We start from the raw sequence: 18,562 nt of genomic DNA, 5'->3' as shown, positions 1-18,562 counted from the left end.
GTTTTTTTGCCCAAATTGCCAGAAAATTAACATTACATCCAAGGTGGCGCAGCGGTAGATCTGCTGCCTTACAGCGCCAAAGACCCGGGTTCGATCCTGACCACGGGAGCTGTCTGTACGGAGTTTGTACATTTCCTCCCACATCCTACAGGTCTTTAGTTGGCTTTAGTTAAAATTGTATTGTGAAGGACATTGCTGGTGTACTGGCTGACCTGTGACCGCGTGGGTTTCCTCCGGGTGCTCCGGGTTCCACCCACGTTCCAAAGACGTCTTGGTTAAATTGTCGTCTGTAAATCGTCCGGAGTGTGTAGGTTACTGGGAGAAGGCAGGAGAATGTGGTTAGGATGGAGAGATAGGTCAGCCGTGATTGAATGGTGAGTAGACTTGATGGGCTGAATGGCCTAATTCTGCTCCTATCACATGCACTAGTGTTGATTGCTGTTCGGCTGGACTCGGTGGGCCGAAGGGCCTGTTTCCCTGCTGTGTCTTTTAATTCAATTCAAAATAAATGTTTGATTCTCTGAATACCGAAATAAATTGCTCCATTCAGTCGGAAACAGTTATTCTTATTGCCCGTAAGATGGACACAAAATGCTGGAGTAACTCAGCGGGTCAGACTGCATCCCAGACTCAGCATCTGTAGAAGGGTACCCACGGGAATGGTCAACTATTCCTCTTCTCCACAGATGCTGCCTGTTCCCGCTGAGTTACTCCAGCATGGTCTATCTCTGGAGTAAATCAGCATCTGTGGTTCCCTTTTATTAATGGTTGTTGCAATGTCTGATCACTGCTCCCACCATTTCATCTCTCTCCACCTGCCCACTGCAATGGCCAGGTTAATGGTTTCATTGGGTATTAAGAAAGCTCACCCCTTTCCCAATGAAATAAAGGCGATTCTTTGGTGTAAACCAGCATCTGCAGTTCATCTGTACACACCTTCTCATTACCCCTGTGTGTTTGGGAGATGGGTGGAATGCCGATTTGGCCGATGCTGGTAAACTTGCGGCATTTGCTGTGTTGAATTGAACTGTGTGGGTAAATGGAATGAAAGAAGGTGCAGCACATGGTCGACCAAGTCCAACAATCCTACCCCCCTCCCTCCCTCCCTCCCTCCCTCCCTCCCTCCCTCCCTCCCTCCCAGATTTCAGGAATGTCTCTCCTTCCACACTCTTCAAACTCCAACTTCAGAAACACCTCTCGTTTCCTATCCATGTTCCCCAGAGATGCAGCCTGCCTGACCCACTGTTACTCCAGTACTTTGCTCAAGTTTCCAGCACCAGCCGTTTCTTGTGTCTCCAGTTTTCATATATACGTATGTGTGAATACACTGGTCGTAGAGTCATACAGTCATATGGCACAGAAACAGGCCCTTCAGGCCAACTTGCCTACGCCGACCAAGATGCCCCATCTACACTAATCCCACCAACCCATGTTCAGAAGTTCATGTCATAGGAGCAGAGGTAGGCCATTTGGCCCGTCAAGTCTACCATGCTATTCAATCATGGCTAATCTATCTTTCCCTCTCAACCCCATTCTCCTGCCTTCTCCCCATAACCCTCGATGCCCTTACTAATCAAGTATCTGTCAATCTCTGCCTTAAAATTGCCCTATATTGGACTCCACAGCCGCCTGTGGCAATAAATTCTTCTGAATCACCACCCTCTGACTAAAAGAATTCCTCCTCATCTCCTGGAAAATAGAATATAGAACAGTATCAGGCTCTTTGGCCCACAATGCCTGTGCTGAATATGATGCCAAGACCGACTACCTGTGCATAATCCATATCCCTCCATTCCCTGCATATCCATGTGCTTATCCGCAAGCCTCTTAAACACCACCACCATATCTGCCTCCACCACCAACTCTGGCAGTATATTCCAGTTACTCACCACACCCTGCGTAAAAGTCGTGTCCCACGCATTTCCTTTAAAAGGAGTTTCCTCTGACACGGTGGCGCAGCGGTAGAATTGCTGCGTTACATCGGCAGAGACCCGGGCTCGATCCTGACCACAGGTGCAGTCTGTACGGAGTTTGTACGTTCTTCCCGTGACCTGCGTAGTTTTTTTCTGGGATCTCCGGTTTCCTCCCACACTCCAAAGACGTACAGGTTTGTAGGCTGATTGGCTTGGTAAAATGTAATAATTGTCCCTGGTGTGTGTAGGATAGTGTTGGTGTGCGGGGATCGCTGGTCGGCACGGACTCAGTGGGCAGCAGGGCCTGAATCTCTAAAATAAACCATTGCCTGGATGAGAGAACGGGACATTAGTTTCATAAAAAACTGCGGATATCGAGATCTGGGTGTTCTGGGAGTGTTTAGCAATGCAGAGTGTGATTGACTGAGGAATTGATCCTAGATTGAGTCATAAAGCAAGAAAGCCTGAATCATTTAGGAGCCAAATTGCAATGGGGAGGGATGTTGAGTAGCTTTACGGCCTTGCTCATCTGTAATTATCAGACACACTATTCTGCAACATATTCTTTCCATTCTCCAGCTTCCAAATAATGACATTGGGAATTTTACAAAGACCATTTGAAAGTCCATAATTCCGGGAGAAAGATATAGATAGTTCTCTCTGGTTGTAGTACGTTGGTTCAAAGCTATAATCTATAGTGGGCTTGATAGAGATGCACTGTAGGAATACAATAGATTCACCACTAATCTGTTATGTGGAAAATGGAATAGCCTATAACAAAACATCTGGGTCTGTGATGCATATTGGAATAAACAAAATAGCTCCAATATCACAGAACAAATTCATCATTGATCAATATAATTGGTTTACCGTGACGCTAATTTAGATTAGTTTAGAGATACAGCATGGACACAGGCCCTTCGGCCCACTGAGTCCGCGCTGACCAGCGATCCCCGTATACTAACACTCAAACATACACTGGGGACAGTTTACAAATTTACCAAAGCCAAATAACCTACAAACCTGCATATCTTTGGAGAGTAGGAGGAAACCGGAGCACCAGGAGAAAACCCACGCAGGTCACAAGAGAGGGTGTACAAACTCCGTGCAGACAGCACCGTTATCAGGATCGAACCCAGGTCCCTTGTGCTGTGCTACTGTGCCCTACTATTTATTGAATAGTGTCCCATCATTTGCCCTATAAATGCCCTATCATTGACTGATATGATCTCACAGCTAGTCTGTGCAGGCAGGAACTGCAGATGCTGGTTTACACTGAGGATAGACACAAAATGCTGGAGTAACTCAGCAGGTTAGGTAGCATCGCTGAAGAAAATGAATAGTTGATGTTTCAGGTGATAACCCTTCTTCCAACACAAAGTGCTGGAATAACTCAGCGGGTCAGGCAGCATCTCTGAAGAGAAAGAATAGGTGACGTTTTGGGTCAGAACTTGGGACTTTCTGTTTCCTCGTTTGAACGTACATCAAAGTTTGTCCTAACGAGGTACAGAGGTACAGAAACAGCACATCACAATTCGTCACAGTTTTCACCTCTGTAAATGCTGAGAATAAAACAAAGTGTGTTTCAAACAAAGTTCAGTTTAGTTTATTGTCACGTGTACCGAGGTACAGTGAAAAGCATTTGTTGCGTGCTATCCAGTCAGCAGAAAGACAATACATGATTACAGTGGAGCCATTTACCATGTATCGATACATGATAAGGGAATAATGTTTAATATAAGGTGAAGCCCGATCAAGAATAATCTGAGTGTCATCAAAGAGGTAGATAGTAGTTCAGCACTGCTCTCTGGTTGTGGTAGGATGGTTCAAACGTTTCAAAGATTTCAAAGGTCTTTTATTGTCACATGTACCTGTTAAGGTACAGTGGTATGCGAATTACCATACAGCCATACTAAAAAAAACAACAAGACACACAACAACTACATAAAAGTTAACATAAAGATCCACCACAGCGGATTCCCCCGATTCAAAGCAATAATCTGTAGTGGGCTTGATGTAGAATCACTGCGGCCACACAATAGATTCACTATTAATCGATTATGTGGGAAATGGAATGGCCTATAACAAATACTCTGGACCTGTAATGCACATTGGATTAAACAAAATGGCTCCAATATCACAGAACAAAATCATTTAGATTCATATCCTTTCACGGTAGAACACCCTAGATATGCCCTATTATTTATTCAAATGATATCCCAGCCAGTCTGTGTAGGAAGGAACTGCAGATGCTGGTTTACACTGAAGATAGACACAAAATGTTGGAGTAGCTCAGCAGCTCAGGCAGCATCTCTGAAGAAAAACAATTGGTGACGTCTTGGGTTCAGTTTAGTTTATTGTCCTATTATAACACCTTCTGTTCCTATCTACGGTGATGAGCTGAGAAAAAGGACAATATATATAGAAGGGAATATAGAATGTTACCTCGCTACCACCATGTGGAATATCGTAGATAGGGAGTTTGGTGAGACAGGAACAGCAGAGATTCCGTGTTCCTCTTCCTAATAATGATCAATAAACCAAGCTTAATGTTACAGAATATTTGAGAGGCACACACTGAAGATAGACACAAAAAGCTGGAGTAACACAACAGGTCAGGCAGAATCTCTGGAGAAAAGGAATAGGTGACATTTCGCATTGAGACCAGACTTTCCCTTTCCCCTGAATCTGTCTGAAGAAGGTTCTCGACCCGAAACGTCACCTATTCCTGTTCTCCAGAGATGCTGCTTGACGCAATGAGTTACTGCAACTTTTTGTGTCTATCCTCGGTGTAAACCAGCATCTGTAGTTCCTTCCTACACATTTGATTGGCACATATAATACCTGGAGGTTAGGATGATGCAATAGAAAATAGGTAGTTGCATTGGAACACGATGATCACCTCATTTTCCGGAATCATCCTTCCATACAAAACACATGCTCCCCTTGACCGATTCATCCTTGTGTTCCAAGTGCATCTTAAACAATTTGGGCAGCACGGTGGCGCAGCGGTAGAGTTGCTGCCTTACAGTGCCAGAGACCTGGGTTCGATCCTGACCACGGATGCTGTCTGTACGGAGTTTGTACCTTCTCCCCGAGACCTGCGTGGGTTTTCTCCAGGTGCTCCAGTTTCTACCACACTCCAAAGACGTACAGGTTTGTAGGTTAATTGGCTTTGGTAAAATTGTAAATTGTCCTGAGTGTGTGTAGGATAGTGTTAGTGTGTGTGTGAGTGTGTGTGTATGTGAGTGTGTGTAGGATAGTGTTAGTGTGCGGGGATCGCTGGTTGGTGAAGACTGGGTGGGCCGATGGGCTTGTTTCTGTATCTGCGAACTAAACTACACTAATCTAAGCATTATACAAAATTATTGTATACAATATTAAGAACGTTCTTGTCATTTCTCACCCCTGAGCTGAATGTATACTGCATGCTGCATCTCCTTCCAAAGCTGAACTAAATTGGCAAACCTTCGTAAGAATAAATAAATATCAGATCAACATTTATTATTAATCCTTAATTGGTTTAGTAAATTTTAAGCTGCATAGCATTTTCTTGGTTATCATTAACAATGCAGATAATTTTTTCAAAAAGCCAAGGATTCAGGGTAATATCCCAATATTAGATATTTTCAAGGATTCCAGGTACAATATGATTAATAGCAGTTGAATAAATAAGCAACTTGTTCATTTCTGCAAGCTGTCAGCCTCTCATTTAAAGAGTAAAGTTGTTGTAATTCAAATAGTGAATAAACTATTGTAACAGAGATGACATTTTGAAATGTTCTACTGTTTTGGGTTAACTACTAATCTTTAGGTTTATGTCAAACATTCACAATAGATCAGCAAATAATAATACATTTAAATAGCAAAATTAGATTGGATCATGTACAGTTTTTCCGCTGACTGGATAGCACGCAACAGATAGCTTTTAACTGTACCTCAGTACACGTGACAACAAACTAAACTTAAACTTAAACTAAAACAAATTATTCTACTATCTTAATTGCTCCACTAGATTGATCTTTTCTCCTCAAAACATGCATGTACATTTTTTAAATTCTCGACCATCTTCATCAAAGTTGAGTTTCTGGTAACAGTTAGCCATCAGGGCCACATCATTGCATTGACAGGCAATTCTTGGACTAAATGTCCTGATCTATGTTGTTTCCTGATTCACCGTTCCATTTACCTTACTTCATATTTTCCACTCTGATTGATCTCCGGGAGTCGATAAATGATGATGCGCCATTTCCTTGTTTTACAATAAAATAGATTTGACATTAGGTGCCATTACCGAGATCCATATTCATAATGGTCGCATGGTGCAGCAGAACTGATGGGGCTTTAACCTATTAGGCAGAGAAATGTTAGCTTCCAGCTTTTGAAAATACTATTTTGAAAATAGTTAGCCCGCTCCTCTTCACATTATTTGCGACCTTTAGGTGAAAAGGAACGGGCTATCGGCCACACAAAGCCTTTTCTAAAGAGGTTTGAGAAACTCCGATTTTTGAAATGGCAGAGTCCAAGAGTGTTTTATTGTCATGTCCCAAAATGGAACAACATTGAACATTTTACTCTGATTTTACATCATTTGCTTGTAAAATATTATTCAAACAATGTGTTCAAGACTAATTGAAGTGTTCTTCTGAGTGAGGTTAAGACAAAGTTTGAATAACATCATCCCCCCTAGCACTGAAAACACACACTTTACTGGGCACAATGGAAACTCCTTTCTGCCCACTATTTTGATGACTTTATTTTTGTAAATAAACCTTGAGAGACACAGGGCAGGTCCTTGTAGATTTATTAACTTATTCCTCAATAAGATCAATTCAATGGCTCGTTGCCCAACAGTTGTATTCCACCGCTTGGTATTCACAACATTTATCACTCACAAATGATCACTTCATTAATATTTGATTTCAGATGACTTCCTGTCACAACACCATTGATTCCTGGTGGATTTTGTAGAATTGCATCCATTCAATGTAGCGGTAGTAGATAAAATGTTTCCATCTGTGGGGGAGTTGAGGATTAATGGCCTTTAATCAGTCATGGAGGTAATCACAAACTCGAGAGTAACTGGGTTACTTGGTGGTGAGAATGTGGACATGTAAGACGTGGAGTAGTTGTGACAATAGATGCCTATAGAGTTAGTCATGGAGTCATACAGTCCTTTGGCCCAACTTGTCCATGCCGATCAACATGCCTCATATAGGCTAGTCCCACCTGCCTGTGTTTGGCCTATACCCCTCTAAACCTTTCCTTTACAAGAGCTAGATTGGGCTCTTAAAGATAGCGGAGTTAGGGGATATGGGGGAGAAGGCAGGAACGGGGTACTGATTGGGGATGATCAGCCATGATCACATTGAATGGCGGTGCTGGCTCGAAGGGCCGTAATGGCCTACTCCTGCACCTGTTGTCTATTGTCTATCCATGCAGCTGTTCTGGGAGTCTTTTAAATGCTGTTATCGTACCTGCCTCAACTACCTCCTCTGGCAGCTCGTTCCATACATCCACAACCCTCCGATTTCAAGAAGTATAGATGGGGCAATTAAATAAGGGAGGGAGAAATAGGAGGGTGTGCAGAGTTTCCTAGCTGCATCTCTAAAGTCTAAAATCTAAAGGTACATTGTCTCTGGATACAAACAGCACACTTGGTTCAATAAGAATGTTGGTTTCATCGTATATTAAAGACAGCTAAATGAGGGAGGGAGAAATAGGAGGGTTGCAGCCTGTTTCTGTGTTTCTGTGCTGCAGATTCTTGGCTTCAGCCTCTTGTCATTGAGTTCAATGTTTCCTTTGCTTCCCCTTCACAGAAGCTGCCTGACCTGCTGAATATTTGCACCATTTTAGTTTAGTTTAGTTTAGCTTAGTTTAGCTTAGTTTAGTTTAGCTTAGTTAGTTTAGCTTAGTTTAGTTTAGTTTAGTTTAGTTTTTAGTTTAGTTTAGTTTAGTTTAGTTTAGTTTAGTTTAGTTTAGTTTAGTTTAGTTTAGTTTAGTTTAGTTTAGTTTAGTTTAGCTTAGTTTAGTTTAGTTTAGTTTAGTTTAGTTTAGTTTAGTTTAGTTTAGTTTAGTTTAGCTTAGTTTAGCTTAGTTTAGTTTAGTTTAGTTTAGCTTAGCTTAGCTTAGTTTAGTTTAGTTTAGCTTAGTTTAGTTTAGCTTAGTTTAGTTTAGTTTAGCTTAGTTTAGTTTAGTTTAGTTTAGTTTAGTTTAGCTTAGCTTAGTTTAGTTTAGTTTAGTTTAGTTTAGTTTAGTTTAGTTTAGGTAAGTTTAGGTAAGTTTAGCTTAGTTTGTTATTGTCACATGCTTACTGAGGAACTTTTGTTGAGTGCTATCCAGTCAGCATGAAGACTGTATATGATTACAGACAATCCTTCCACTGTATATAGATACAGAATAAAGGGAATAACGTTTAGTGCAAGATAAAGTCCAGTAAAGTCTGATTAAAGATAGTCTGAGGGTCTCCAATGAGGTAGATGGTAGTTCAAGACCCCTCTCACGTTGTTGATAGGATGGTTCAGTTTCCTGATAACATTTTTCCAGTAGTGACAGAATGTACTTTTGTCTGAGTGGTTTTGAAATGAAACTTTTTTTCCATGCTACATTTGAAGTTTCTCAAAATGTAATTAACAAACTCCTTAGCGATAGAAATCAATGCCATGTTATCAAATTGAAAATTTCATTCCGTTGGTTTTGCGAATAAGATTAAAATAGTGACAACTTTTTGTGAGCATGTTGTGATTTTTTTCTGTTTGTTGAAGAAAATTGTAAATCCGATCTTTTTGTTATGTATAGGCTGGGTCAAGTCTACCATTTCTCTTTCAGAATTCAACCAGACTATCCAGAATACTGGAAACAATATGACAGACAAAAGCAGGCCAGATCAGCTGCTGTTTCTCTTTCCAGAGTTCAATCAGCAAGACCAGGCCTCGGGGCAGGCTGAGGAGGTGGGAACTGAACCTGCCAACAAGAAGATGCGTCGCAACAGGTTTAAATGGGGGCCAGCATCCCAACAAATTTTATACCAGGCTTATGAAAGGCAGAAGAATCCCAGCAAGGAGGAGCGCGAGGCATTAGTGGAGGAATGCAACAGGTAAGATGGCGACTGGGGGCGCAGGGGTAGAGTTACTGCCTTACAGCGGCTGGGATCGATCCTGACTGCGGGTTTCCGACCCCGCAAAGTCACCTATGCTGCCCGGCCCGCCGAGTTACTCCAGCATTTTGTGTTGAAGAAGGGTTCCATCAGTTCATAAGTGATAGGAGCAGAATTAGGCCATTCAGCCCATCAGGTCTATTCCGCCATTCGATCATGGCTGATATATCTCTCCCTCCTAATCCCATTCTCCTTCCTTCTCCCCATAACCCCTGACACCCGGTCTCAACATAAATCATCACCTATTCTTTTTCTTCAGAGGTGCGCTAAGTTGCTCCAGAATTTTGTGCCCATCTTCAGTATACACCAGCATCTACAGTTCCTTCCTACATAGACTGGCTGTTATGTAATTTCAATAAATGATAGGGCATTTTTAGGGCAAATGATACGGCCTTATTCAATAAATGGTAGGTTGGAATGGTGGTGCAGTGGTAGAGTTAGTTGCTGCCTTAGTGCCAGAGACCCAGGTTCGATCCCGACTATGGGTGCTGTCTGTACGGAGTTTGTTTCTCCCCGTGACCTCATGTGTTTTCTCTGGGAGCTCATTACAAAGGGCATTGGTCAGATCACACCTGGAGTAAGAGTACTTTTAGGAAGGAATCAAAGCAAACGGTCACTGATGCTGCAGAGGCCAGTTCATTGGCTATATTTAAGAGGGAGTTAGATGTGGCCCTTGTGGCTAAAGGGATTAGGGGGTATGGAGAGAAGGCAGGTACAGGATACTGAGTTGGATGATCAGCCATGATCATATTGAATGGCGATGCAGGCTCGAAGGGCCGAATGGCCTACTCCTGCACCTATTTTCTATGTTTCTATGTTTCCACTATTTAAAACTAAACTAAACTGGGCTGCAAAACATAAATGGAGAGTGTTCCTTAGGAGGTAAATGTCGGATCAAAGTTTGAACCCTTGATTATTGTTAGTCTAGTCATACAGACATACAGCACGGAAACAAGCCCCTTGGCCCGACCTGTCCATGCTGATCAAGATGTTTCAAAAGGAACTGCAGATGCTGGAAAATCGAAGGTAGACAAAAATACTGGAGAAACTCAGCGGGTGCAGCAGCATCTATGGAGCGAAGGAAATAGGCAACGTTTCGGGCCGAAACCTTCAGGTTTCAGCACCGAGTCCGTGCCAACCAGCGATCACCTCCTGCACTAACACTATCTTACACACTAGGGACAACTTACAATTTACTGAAGCCAATTAATTTACAAACCTGTACGTATTTGGAGCGTGGGAGGAAACCAGAGCACCCAGAGAAAACCCACGCGGTCACGGGGAGAATGTGAACAGTCCGTACAGACAGCACCCGTAGTCAGGATCGAACCTGGGTGTCTGGCACTGTAAGGCAGCAACTCTACCGCTGCGCCACTGTGCCACCTGATGTTGCCCTGTAGCCTCCACTTTGACCAGCCTGTTTAGCTGGGCTCCCACAATGCTTGTGCAGTTTAAGAAGAGACCTCGAGTCATAATGTTACACAGTGATACAGTGTGGAAACAGGCCCTTCGGCCCAACCTGCCCACACCTGCCCACACTAGTCCCACCTGCCATCATTTGGCCCATACCCCTCCAAACCTGCTCTATCCATGTACTTGCCTAGAACCTCTCTGATAGAAATATATAAATTATAAGAGGTGTAGATAGGATAGACTGTCAGAATCCCTTTCCCAGGGTGGGAATGTCAAAGATTAGAGGCCACAGAAGGCTGTGGAGGCCAAGTCAATGGATATTGTTAAGGCAGAGATAGATAGATTCTTAGGTACACAAAATTGCTGGAGAAACTCAGCGGGTGCAGCAGCATCTATGGAGCGAAGGAAATAGGCGACGTTTCGGGCCGAAACCCTTCTTCAGACTGAGGATAGATTCTTGATTAGTACAGGTGTCAGGGGTTATGGGGAGAAGGCAGGAGTATGGGGTTAGGATGGAGAGATAGATCAGCCTTGATTGAATGGCGGAGTAGATTTGATGGGCCCATCACTTATGATCTTATGACCGTATAGCTTTAAGGTGAAAGGGACAACATTTAAAGGAGATGTGTAGGGTAATTATTTTACTGAGAGGGTGGTGAGTGCCTGGAACGTGCTGCCATTTGGAGTCAGATACGATAGTAATGTTTCGATCGACACAAGAATAGGCAGGTCATGGATGGGCATGGATCATGTGAATGCAGGTGACATCAGTGCATCTTGGCATCTAGTTCACCACAGACATTGTGCCCCGATAGAGCCCGTTCCTGTGATGTACTTTCCTATGTTTATGTTAGGAAAATAATCTTGATATCATCAAACCAGATTGATCCTTTCATAGAATGCATATCTGTTAACCGGCCAGATAGTCTACGTTAGATTTCTCTACAAGTTAGAATAAATTTCTTTCGTAGCACACCCTGGGTAATATTGTGTTCTTGTGGTTCAACAATAGAATACATGTGTGTAGAAGGAACTGCAGCTGCTGTTTAAACCAAAGATAGACACAAAAAGCTGGAGTATCTCAGTGGGTCAGGCGGCATCACTGGAGAAATGAAATAGGTGACGTTTCGGGTTGTGACCCTTCATCACCTATTCCTTTTCTCCAGAGATGCTGCCTGACCGCTGAGTTATTCCAGCATTTTGTGTCTAATGTCTAGCAACATTAGAATACAGTTCCACCACTGATTTCCTGCCGCTCTTGGTTCCAGAGTCTTGCCGGATTGTCCATGCTGCCGGACTAACAGAGGTCACGTAATAATGATACAATACATCTCTGAACAATGAATTATCAGCCTCCCATGTCACTAAAGCACCATGGACTGCTGGAAAATTAAAAACAAATATTAAATGTAAACTAAATGTGCTTACGCATGATGCATCACAGCTTGGTTTGGGAACAGCTCCATCCAAGACGGCAAGAAATTGCAGGGAATTGTGGACGCAGCCCAGACCATCATACAAACCAACCTCCCTTCCATTGACTCCATTTACACCTCCCGCTGCCCTGGCAAGGCCACCAGCACAATCAAGGACAAGTCGCACCCTGGCCATTCCCTCTTCTCCCCTCTCCCATCAGGCAAAATGTATAGAAGAGTGAAAACACACACCTCCAGATTCAGGGACAGTTTCTTCCCAGCTGTTATCAGGCAACTGAATCATCCGCCCACAACATAGAGAGCGGTCCTGAACTACTATCTACCTCTTTGGTGACCCTCAGACTCTTTGCTCGGACTTTGCTGGCTTTACCTTGCACAACGTTATTCCCTTATAATGACAGAAACAAAATGCTGGAGTAACTCAGCGGGATAGGCAGCATCTCTGGAGAAAAGGAATGGATGACATTCTTCAAGTGATACGGTGGCGACCTGAAACGTCACCCGTTCCTTCTCTCCGGAGATGCTGCCTGTCCCGCTGAGTTACTCCAGCATTTTGTGTCTCTCTTTGGTTTGAACCAACATCTGCAGTTCCTTCCTACACATTCCCTTATCATGTATCTGTACACTGTACGTGGCTCAATGTATTGTCTTTCTGCTGACTGGATAGCAGTGTGCCTTGGTGCATGTGACAATAAACTAAACTAAACAACACCACAATGATCTCTTGGACCTTGCTTAGAAAGTTAGGGTTAGCTAGGGTTAAATTTTAGCAAAAATGAGCTGGGAGTTGCATAAAACCGAGGGATCAGCACCAACAACTGCAGATGTAAACAAACTCTCTCTGGCTGGAGATATTGACCAGAATGAGCTGGCACCAAACGCTGCGCCATCTGTGGCCACCCCTTGAATTTCTGGTTTCCTCTATTTTAATTCAGTCCGGATTAAAGGATGTGCTGGAAAATCGGTGGTACACCTGTATTTAGCGCCACTTTCAAAGTCAATAATGACAATATTTCTGGAGGTATAAAGTTATTGGGTAAATTGGGAGAGACATTCAATGAAGATAGACACAAAATGCTGGAGTAACTCAGCGGGACAGGCAGCATCTCTGGAGAGAAGGAATGGGTGACGTTTCTTCAGATTATGTGTCAGGGGAGAGGGGGACTAGAGATATGGAAGGATAAGGTGTGAAAACAACAGATCAATGCAGCCGACGATGGGGAAATGTTGAACGGTTCATTCTTAGATGAGGAGAAGATGACAAGAAGGCATTCAATCCGTATAATTAATTACAAGATTCAATGTCTGGAAAAATGACTTTGATATCTGCTTGTTGTTTTTCCTGACCAGCTGACAAATGTTATTGTTTTTAACAGAATTGCCTCAAAATGGAAAATGTGCCTTTGTTTGCCTATTTTTTCATAGCCATACAGCTTGGATACAGGCCATTCTGCCCATCTTGCCCATGCCGACCAACATGTCCCCTCCACACTAGTCCCACCTGCCTGCATTTGGCCTACATCCCGCCAAACCTGTCCTATCCATGTACCTGTCCAAATGTTTTCTTAACTTTGTGATAGTACCTGCCCCAATTACCTCCTCCAGCAGCTCGTTCCATACACCTGTCACTTTTTGAGAATGGGGGTTGAGAGGGAAAGATAGATCAGCCATGAGAGGACTTGATGGGCAGAATGGCCTAATTCTGCTCCTAGAACTTATGAACATGAACTTTGTGTAAAAAATGTTTCCCCTCAGGTTCTTACGAAATCTTCTCCCCTCGCCATAAACCTATTTCAAGCTCGGAAATAGACAAATGTTGTTCAATCCTGAGAAAGAAAATCCCAATGAGTTTCTTTTGAATTCTGAAGTCTGGCTCAGCCAGAGACACCTAGGAATAGACTGAGTGACAACCAAGAATAGTTTGGTGACTACTGGAGAGACAGTTGACGATACCCGGGACAGGCAGGGTTAGCACCCCAGTCTGCGTCTTTTGTGAGAAAGACACCCAATAAACCTATGGAAAGGCCTAGTGAACCACCATGGATTAAAAACCCATCAGGCCAGAATGAAATGTTCGGAGAAGGAGAAAGAGGTGCAGCGCACAGGCCTTGAACCCGGTGAGACACTGGAGGAGCCCGGCCAGGACTCACCCCCACAGAGCCCAGTCCCTCCGCACACTAGAGTCTCCCAACCCCTGCAGAGTAGTTATTAAGATGGCTGATCCGTGGGGGTTGCTGCTGGGACGCGAGTCGGGGCCTGATCAACCCCAGCTGGGTCGCCTGGGCGAAGGTGTCTGATGTTGTGAGACCCGAAACACCCGATGACCCCAGATCACATCACTGAGGATGCGTCCCCAGCGCAGCTAGAAGATGTATATGTTTTGTACATAAATACAAAGCATTCTTATTGCCATTCCCAAGCATGTTCACTTCTAGTGTGTCTGCGCTCGTTTAATTCATCCCTCTCTTGTGGCACTGCCTGGTGAAGTTAACGATTCAAGGCCTTTGCTGACTATGGCGGCACAGCGGGTAGAGCTGTTGCCTCACAGCGCCAGAGACCCCGGGTTCAATCCTGACCTTGGGTGCTGTCTGCGCAGAGCTTGCACGTTCTCCCAGCCACCTGCGTAGGTTTCCGGCGGGCGCTTATGAAGTTGCCCCTCTTGTGTAGGGAGTGGATGAAAAAGTGGCATAACATAGAATTATTGTGAATGGGTGATCGATGGTCGGCGTGGACTCAGTGGGGGTAGCGCATATTTTCTATGCTATGACTTTAGACTTTAGAGACACACTGTGGAAACAGGCCATTCGGCCCATCGAATCTGCGCCAAACAGCGATCCCCACCTCCCCCCCCCCCTCCGTACGCTAGTACTATCCTACACACTAGGGGCACTTTACAATTTTAGAAGGCAATTAATCTACAAACATGGACGTCTTTGGAATGTGGGAGGAAACCGGACAACCCGGAGAAAACCCACGCAGTCAGAGGGAGACCGTACAAACACTGTACAGACAGCACCCGTAATCAGGAGCGAACCTGGATCTCTGGCGCTCTACTCCTGCGCCACCGTGCCAACTCACTAAAGTAAACTAAACTAAACTAAACTCAACTAAACTGCTCCCAATGTGGACAAACAAGACTGAGTTTACCTCTCCTGCAATCCCAGCCTTCAATTGTCCACCCATTTGCTTTATAGGATGAGCAACCTTAAACTGAGAGAGCAGTTGTGGAAAATCACTGTCAATCTTACTGGCCCATATCCCTCCAAACCTTTCCTATCCATGCCTTTCAAATGCTGTATAGCACGTACCTTAACTCCTCTGGCAACTCGTTCCATATACCCACCACCCTTTGTGTGATAAAGTTGACCCTCGGGTTCTTGATGAATCTTAGCCATCTTTAAAGAGTTTGCAAGGCAGCAAAATGCAAATGGGTATTGTGGAAAAAAAATAGGCATTTTATAAGACTTTTGGATAGGCACATGGATACGCAGGGAATGGAGGGATATGGATCGTGTGTTAGAAGGGTCCCGAGCTGAAACGTCACCCATCCTTTTTCTTCAGAGATACAGCCTGACCCGCTGAGTTACTCCAGCACATTGTGTCCATCTTTGGTATAAACCAGCATCTGCACTTCTATGTATCTAGATAATTGATTGACTTTGAATCATTTTCGGCACAGACATTGTGGGCCAAAGGGCCTGTTCTTGTGCTGTACTGTCAATATATTCCTTCTTTCTCAGTTTCATATTATAGATTTCAAAAATATCTTGTTTGCACAATCAGTAATCACAATTTGTCTGGATAGAGTCAAAGTCTTATATCCAAAAATTGGTAAAAACCCTCTCATGGTTTTATCCATATTTAAGTATCATGTTATACAGAAGTAACCAGATAAAATTTTACATCAATGAAATAGAATAAATGACATTAAAAGAAAACAATAATTTTTATTTAAAATTGCTTTCAAATTCACACAGTTACAATATACAATATTAAGAGCAAATATATTCATATACAATATTAATTATATATTATGGGTGGCACGGTGGCGCAGCGGTAGAGTTGCTTGCTGCCTTACAGTGGGTTCGATCCTGACTATGGGTGCTGTCTGTATGGAGTTTGTATGTTCTCCCCGTGACCTGCGAGGGTTTCTCAGGGAGCTCCGGTTTCCTCCCGCACTCCAAAGTCGGACAGGTTTGTAGGTTAATTGGCTTCACTAAAAATTGTAACTTGTTCCTAGAGTGTGTAGGATAGCGCTAGTGTGCGGGGATCGCTGGTCGGCGTGGACCAGTTAGGCATGCTTCCCTGCTGTATGAACTAAACTAAACTAAACTAAGCGACGTACAATATTATTGCATACAATATTAAGAGCGTTCTTGTCACTTCTCACCTCAGAGCTGAATGTATACAGCGTGGCGTATCGCCTTCCAAAGCGCAGGGATTGGGATCCAATCTGGTTACGGAGGTGAGAGTGTACAACTGGTTTGCCAACCGAAGGAAGGAGGAGGCGTTCCGGCAGAAGCTAGCTATGGATGCGTACAGTGTTCAAACACACAGCATGAATCCGCTGTTATCGCACAGCTCTCCGCACCACCCGCCCAACTCCTCGCCCTCAAGTAAGCACGGTAAGACAATGTTCCTTCTTCCATTGCAGTCTGCTTGGTAATCCCGGGAAGATCTTAACAATGGGACGTCAGAGTTGACCGGCGGATTTTTTTTAGTTTAGAGATACAACGCAGAAACAGGCCCTTCGGCCCATCGAGTCCTCCCCGACCAGCGATCCCTGCATATTAACACCACTCTACAAACACCAGGGACATGGCCTACTCCTGCACCTATTGTCTATTGTGTATTGTCTATTGACAATTTACATTAATACCGAGCCAATGAACCTACAAACCTGTACGTCTTTGGAGTGTGGGAGGAAACCGAAGATCTCGGAGAAAACCCATGCTGTCATGGGGAGACGTACAAACTTTGTACAGGCAGCACCCGTAGTCGGGATCGAACCCGGGTCTCTGGCGCTGCAAGGCAGCAACTCTACTGCTGTCCCACCGTGTCGCCCACAATGGCAGGTGCAGTCACTTGACAAGATGGGTTTACCGAGAACCCTGAATGGGGAAGGAAGGATGGATAGACGGAGAGGTTTAGTGTGTGAATGTCAAAGCTTCCAGCCTTGACCCGGCTATCGATGGTGGAACAACATGCACCCGGGCAGTGTGGGCAGGTGCAGGAGAACAGGTGTAAGGCTGGAAGAAAGTGAATAGGAAGATTATTTAGTTTAGTTTAGTTTAGAGCTACAACAGGGAAACAGGCCCTTCAGCCCACCGAGTCCATGCTGACCATCGATCACCCTTCACACTAGTTCTATGTTATCCCACTTTCACATCCACTCCCTACACACTAGGGGCAATTTACAGAGGGCCAATTAACCTACAAACCTCCTGCATCTTTGGGATGTGGGAGGAAGTCGGAGCACCCGGAGGAAACCCACACAGTCACAGGGAGAAGGTGGAACTCATAGCGCAGGGGTTGGTGGTGGAGACAGACACAATGGGGGCATATACAGTAAGATACTTTTAGATAGGCACATGGATGGATATGTAGGGAGTGGGAGGATATGGGTTATGTGCATGTAGATAAATGATGGTTTTGGCATCATGCTTGGCACAGACATTACGGACCAAAGGGCCTGTTCCTGTGCTGTACTGTTCTACGTTCTACGTTCTACGTTCAAATGGCATTTATACAAGGAAGGCTTTGTGGAGTTCTGCTTATTTTTGATTACTTTGCAGCAAAATTAGTCACAAATTCAGCCGATGAAATGAAGTGCATTGTCAATGTACATTGGGCAGGAAAATTTGAGGTGAGAGGGGCAAAGTTTAAAGGATATGTGCGGGCGGGTTTTTTACACCGTGGGTGGCGAGTTCCTGGGTCAAGCTGCCGGGGGTGGTGGTGGAGGCGCATACGACAATGGTATTTAAGTGACTTGTGATGGGCACATGGATATGCAGGGAATGGAGGGATATGGATCATGTGTAGGCAGGTAAGAGTTGGTCTTGGCATCATGTTTGGCACAGGCATTGTGGGCCGAAGGGCCTGTTCTTGTACTGTACCTTTCTACTTCTACGAAGAGTCAGTATACCTTAAAATCTATAATCGCATGACCATGCAATTCTAAATATTATTAAGATTAGGTTTCTGATTCTTAAATGGATTCTTCAATAGAATATACCTTAAAATAATAATAATCCAGGATGTCTATTAGCTCACTAACCCGGGAGATAGCTCTGAAAGCTGAATGTATTGTCAAATCCACATCCATCAATGGAACTCTGGATATAAATACTCGAGTTACTCAGCGGGACAGGCAGCATCTCTGGAGAGAAAGAATGGGTGACGTTTCAGGTCGAGACTCTTCTTTTAACTCTGGCCTCGAGTTTAGTTTAGTTTTTGGGATGTGGGAGGAAACCGGAGCACCCGGAGGAAACCCCACGTGGTCACAGGGAGAACTTGCAAACTCCACTCAGACAGCATCTGAGGTCAGGATCAAACCCGGGTCTCTGGCGCTATGAGGCAGCAACTCTATTATAAAACAATATAATAGAGAGGAAGAAATGAAATGTACACATAATCCTCCAAAT

The 18,562-nt window shown here is 44.0% G+C and overlaps 1 protein-coding gene across 6 annotated transcripts in view; it reads left to right on the top strand.

The window, feature by feature from the left end:
* hnf1ba (HNF1 homeobox Ba) overlaps window positions 1–18,562 on the top strand; it is a 148,642-nt gene that overhangs the window by 7,099 nt on the left and 122,981 nt on the right. For 3 of the 6 annotated variants that reach the window (XM_055657515.1, XM_055657510.1, XM_055657513.1), the window contains exons 3-4: window positions 8,742–9,009; window positions 16,314–16,543. In XM_055657515.1, the coding sequence (XP_055513490.1) occupies window positions 8,742–9,009; window positions 16,314–16,543 (498 nt within the window). The remainder of the gene's footprint in view (window positions 1–8,741; window positions 9,010–16,313; window positions 16,544–18,562) is intronic. The other 3 variants (XM_055657516.1, XM_055657511.1, XM_055657514.1) reach the window with 1 other exon arrangement.

This window comes from Leucoraja erinacea, chromosome 28 (genome assembly GCF_028641065.1).
Source record: "Leucoraja erinacea ecotype New England chromosome 28, Leri_hhj_1, whole genome shotgun sequence".
In the NCBI taxonomy this organism is placed as follows: domain Eukaryota; kingdom Metazoa; phylum Chordata; class Chondrichthyes; order Rajiformes; family Rajidae; genus Leucoraja; species Leucoraja erinaceus.
The sequence above is the reverse complement of the archived record's forward strand: the minus strand, read 5'-3'. Positions and strand labels throughout refer to the sequence as shown.